The sequence below is a fragment of the Procambarus clarkii genome, chromosome 41 (assembly GCF_040958095.1).
Source record: "Procambarus clarkii isolate CNS0578487 chromosome 41, FALCON_Pclarkii_2.0, whole genome shotgun sequence".
In the NCBI taxonomy this organism is placed as follows: Eukaryota; Metazoa; Arthropoda; class Malacostraca; order Decapoda; family Cambaridae; genus Procambarus; species Procambarus clarkii.
The window spans coordinates 11,046,931-11,052,488 of NC_091190.1; the positions used below are offsets into that span (position 1 = coordinate 11,046,931).

General features: G+C 37.5%; 1 protein-coding gene across 1 annotated transcript; it reads right to left on the minus strand.

Annotated features, from left to right (window-relative positions):
* Positions 1 to 358: 358 nt before the first annotated feature.
* On the minus strand, positions 359 to 1,486 carry LOC123761014 (zinc finger protein 708). Its single transcript, XM_069339136.1, has one exon. The coding sequence runs from the start codon at positions 1,484 to 1,486 to the stop codon at positions 359 to 361; it is 1,128 nt and encodes a 375-aa protein (XP_069195237.1).
* Between the last annotated feature and the right edge of the window lie 4,072 nt (positions 1,487 to 5,558).

Here is a 5,558-nt window from a genome sequence, read left to right on the forward strand (position 1 = left end):
TGGAGAAATTCATGTGGTTTGCCATTTCTTTGTCCTTTTCTGTGTTTTTTCAAACATGATATTTACATTAACTTATTTTTTCCACATTTCAAACACTGGTAGGGTTTATCATCTATAGGCTATGCACTGTCATGTAACAGTTCCCAGTTACACACCACATAAACCTTTGCCTACCCTCAAAACATTCAGAAGGTTTACACCCCTGTATGTGGCTACATGTCTTAAGATACCAATAAATTGTTTGAATCTTTTTCCACACTCAGAACACTCGAACGGTTTTGCACTGTCCTGCGTACTTTCATACATCCAAGATGACTGAATGTTTAATGTTTTCCCATACTCTAGATACCTGTGTATTTTAAGGCCCGTACACACCATCCTGTGAGTTTTCATATGTTGAAGTTGTTTGAATATTTTCCCACACTCTTTGACACTCATGAGATTTATTACCTGTATGCAAAATCATGTGCCTCTTCATACTTGCAAGATGACTGAATGTTTTCCCACACTCTGGACACTGATGAGGTTTAAGACCTGTATGAACCATCCTGTGATTCTTCATATGTTCAAGCTGTCTAAATGTTTTCCCACACTCAGGACATTCATGAGGTTTATCATCAGTATGCACCATCATGTGTCTTTTCATACTTGCAAGATGACTGAATGATTTCCCACACTCTGGACACTCGTGAGGTCTAAGATCAGTGTGCACCATCCTGTGCTTCTTCATATGCTCAAGTTGTCTAAATGATTTCCTACACTCTGGGCACTGGTGAGGTTTAATACCCGTATGCACTGTCATATGCCTTTTCATACTTGCAAGATGACTAAATGTTTTCTCACACTCTGGACACTCGTGTGGTCTAAGACCGGTATGCACCATCCTGTGATTTTTCACATGTTCAAGTTGTCTAAATGTTTTCCCACACTCTGGACACTCGTGAGGTTTATCATTTGTATGTACCATCATATGCCTCTTCATACTTGCAAGATGACTGAATGTTTTCCCACACTCTGGACACTCGTGAGGCCTAAGATCCGTATGCACCATCCTGTGATTCTTCATATGTTCAAGCTGTCTAAATGTTTTCCCACACTCTGGACACTCGTGAGGTTTGTTACCCGTGTGCACAGTCATATGCCTCTTCATACTTGCAAGATGACTGAATGCATTTCCACACACTGGACACTCATGAGGTCTAAGATCAGTATGCACCATCCTGTGATTCTTCATATGTTCTAGCTGTCTAAATGTTTTCCCACACTCTGGGCACTCGTGAGGTTTGTCATTTGTATGCACAGACGTGTGCCTCTTCATGCTTGCAAGATGACTGAATGATTTCCCACACATTGAACATGTGTAAGGTTTATCTCCCGTATGCACTATCATATGAGTTTTCATATGTTGAAGTTGTCTGAATGCTTTCCCACACTCAGGACATTCATGAGATTTATCACCCGTATGAACCATCAAGTGCCTCTTCATACTTCCAATACGACTGAATGTTTTCCAACAAACTGGACACTGGTGATGGTTCATTTTCTTTATTATCTGTGCAGTTAGTTGAAAGATATCTTCTTGTGATTACTGCAAGAGATGCCTCGCAATGTGGGTAGTCTCGTTAAGAAACAACACTGCCACTGGGTAGGATAATTAAGCCTGGCTGGTGTCTTATGTTTGGTATGTGATGGTTATCTCCTCTCGATGACAGCAGGAGTTGTCTTGTGACATGAGTCATCTCCTGCAGACAAAAACACTACCATTGAGTAGGATAATTAAGCCAGGGTGTTGTCTTATAAGACAAATAATGTTTGTGCAGATCTGTGCAGTTAGGGTGAAAGATATCGTCTTGTGATTACTGCAAAAGATGCCTTGCTTGTAATGTGGGTAGTCTCGTTATGATACAACACTACCACTGGGAAGGACAATTAAGCCCAGCTGTTGTCTTATACTTGGAGTGTGAAGGGTATCTCCTCTCGATGATTGTAATTGTAATATACTTTTTTGCAGGGATATTTCTGCACAGGTCCCAAGCCTTTGGCTGTCCCACTACAGTTGTCTTCTTGTGAAGGAGGGGGCGTTTCTTGGAGACACAACACTGCCACTTGGGGTAATAAGCTTGGGTGTCTTATGCTTGGTGTGTAAAGGTGATATACGCCTCCTGATGACTGCAGATTGATGAAGATTAAGCCACCCAAAAGGTGGCACGGGCATGAATAGCCCGTAAGTGGTGGCCCTTTTGAGCCATTACCAGTATCAAGAGCTGATACTAGAGATCTGTGGAGGTGCGACTGCACCCTGCGTGACGGGAGATGCCTCCCGTGATGACTGCAGGAGTTGTCTTATGACTTGGAGTCTCCTGGAGCCACAACACTGCCAATGGGCACGATAATTAAGCCAGGGTGCTGTCTTATGCTTTGTCTTTCGAGTGTGTCGGTGATGACTGTTGATGTGATGGCGTCGAACTCTAGCACGGAATTACTGAACGGTTACAGTGATCTTGGTTCATAAAATGGCTCTCACAAGGATTCTTCTCGCGGTTCACACACACACAGTGTGTACGTTCGTGTACTGACTATTGGTCGGTATTAAAGTCATATTATAAGTCTAAGAATAGCTAAATTCTCTTGTGGTTAGCAGATATTTACCGCGGCTCGGGACAAGCTCATCAGACCACCAAACATAAACAACGTTTCGGCCATAACTATGTAAAGGAGACCGAATATACAAATAAAATAATATTAATAATAATTATGATAATTTTTATTTAAAAATATATAAAAGAACATTATACAGTGGCCTAATAATTATTACAGAGTATATATTGAATTACGGCCACTAATACAAAAAGCTATAGTACATAACTTAAAATAATTCAGCTAGGCTGTTTGTCTAATAATAAGTTTAACTAATACGTATAATAAAGAAATTTCAATCAGAATAATAATAATTGTAATAATATGTAAAATTTAAGAACATTAGACAACACTAACTGTTGTAAAAAGGACCTGCAATGTAAAGACTTTAACTGATTTTTTTTACCTGAGGGTCACTACCACTATATAGTGGCCTCGACGAGGACAGGAAGCCGGCGGCTTGTCTATGCCCCCCCCCACCCCATTTGCCCTGATGTTGTTTTCCAATTGGATTTTAAAAATTTAAGTTCAAAAGACTATGCCTTTGTCAACTATTGCAAAACAGTCTCCGTGGTGTAGTGGTAAGACACTCGCCTGGCGTTTCGCGAGCGCTTTGTCATGGGTTCGTTGGCCCGGGAAGATTTACTGGGCGCTAATCCTTAACTGTAGCCACTGTTTAACTCAGCAGTAAAATGGGTACTTGGTTATAACAACGATTCTTCGCAACGAGATCGTATTCCAGGGGCCAGATTCAGGAAGGTACTTACGAAGGTTTTTTTCTTAGCTACGAATGTTTTCCTTCTTAGCGCCTTCCTGGCGGCTACGTCGGTATTGTAGCTACACTAAGTGGAAAAACCTTCCTAAGTTCATTCCGGGATCTAAGTGTGGTTTCGACCACTGGTAGCTTTACGTAAACTGGATATAACTCAATTTTTCTCTACTACATAACACTGGGATCGATTTTAAGATTTTGGAACATAAACAAAAGATTATAAACATTGAATCTAGTGAAGAGGAGTCCTTCGTGTTAGTTATATATGCATTCTCTGCTTGAAACTTAAAGTAAATATGTCTTTTATGATAGTAGAATTAGTTTTATAATAGCAAGATATTATACCCGTAGTTATTAAGTAAATAAACACTGGTGAACATGAAATATGAGAGAAGGTGATGAGCCCTGCCTGATGGGATCATTTACTATCATCAAATGCCCCTGTTCACCTAGTAGTAAGGGTGTACCTTAGCTATACATACCCATTTCTAATTTATTAGTTTGGTTTTATTTTGAATTTAAATCTGGGTGAGACAAAGTAAAAATATGCTGCACAAATGATGTTAGGTAAGGAAAAGAGTAAAAATGTCAAAAACTTTATTCATTGAATACTTAAAGCTAAAATTATGACTATATAGACTATTAAAAAAGAGAGAGGGAAGTAGGGGTCCAAGACCTCTTCCTGTTATACAATTTGGGTGTGGAACAAGTAATTATCAAAAGAAGGCACCATGCTGGGAAGGCTATGTAGCAGTAAGGCAGTGAGGTGAGGCAGCTACTTATTTGAGAAATGCTTATTTTATTTACCTTATAAGCTGAGGCAACTTATTTTATTTGAGGAATACTCAGCTGATTCCTCTACATTTAGCATGGAACAAATCTGTGTCCAAGACCTCTTCCTGTTACACAATTTGGCTGTGTGTAACCAAACTAGAAGTGCTCAACAAATCAAGGGACCCAGAATGCGGAATGACCTCCCAAATCATGTCAAAGGCTGAACCTCTCTCAACCAATTTAAGAGTTAAACCAAGTACTGCCTAATTAACTTCATGTAACCTAACTTACCCCCTAAATGTCAACCCATGTCTTGCTATTTTTTAAACAATACTGTTCACCAACATGTGCAATTGCTGATTTATGCTATGTTAACCCCCCTTTTTTGTATTTTTTATTCCTTCTTTCAACACAATTTATACCTAATTTCGATTACTATTAAGTTTTAGTCTAAATGTTTTTTTCCCCCCACGCCTTACCTGAAATGCTATGAGTATTAGTGGCTTTAGGTATTGTATGTACTAGCTCTGTCTATAAATCCAACATTATGTTTGTAAATCAACTGTATGTACTTTTCCTGAATAAAATTTATTTATTATTTATTTTTTAATCAGTAAGTATTAAAAGAAGGCACCAAGCTGGGAAAGCTATGTAGCACCATTGTGTGTAACAATAAACCAAATTTTTTTTTTAACAAATAATGCAGCTGTATGGTAAAACAAATCCTGTCAGCTGTAAAAATATTGATGCAGTTATTTAAATAAAAAATATAATGAAAGAAATATTTCTGGTTTATTTTTATCCTATCTTTTTGTACTGTACAGTATATCCAAGGAAGTGAAAAATTGAGACATAATGCACAATTTAATGAATGATTAGCATGGATTAGCAGTTAAAATGAAATATGACTATTACATATCAACATGAGATCCTAATGATTCATGGTCAACATGATTTAATAAGGATAATACAGTACTGTATTTGTAATAATACAAACTATAATGTAAAATCTTTATTACTGATTTTTTTTTTTAAGAAGATTAGGTATACACAGCAATGTGCTGCTACCCTATACTATATGGAATATTACACAGTGTAGATAAAAAACTAAATAAAATGAAATAAAATAAATATGTTTATTCAGGTAAGGTACATACATACAAGTGATGTTACATTAATGGATTGATATATAGATAGAGCTAGTACATACAATGCCTAAAGCCACTATTACACAATGCGTTTCGGGCAAGAAAAACATTAATATCTAGAACTTAATACTAATTGAGCATAAAGAATAAAAAGTGTTGAGAACAAATACAAATAAAGATAAAAAAAAACAGGGGGAACATAGCTATAAGTTTATCTAATACTCCCA

Bases quoted from the DNA above. Each gene is read 5' to 3' on its own strand.
- LOC123761014 (XM_069339136.1), bottom strand. From the start codon at position 1,486: ATGAAGAGGCACTTGATGGTTCATACGGGTGATAAATCTCATGAATGT.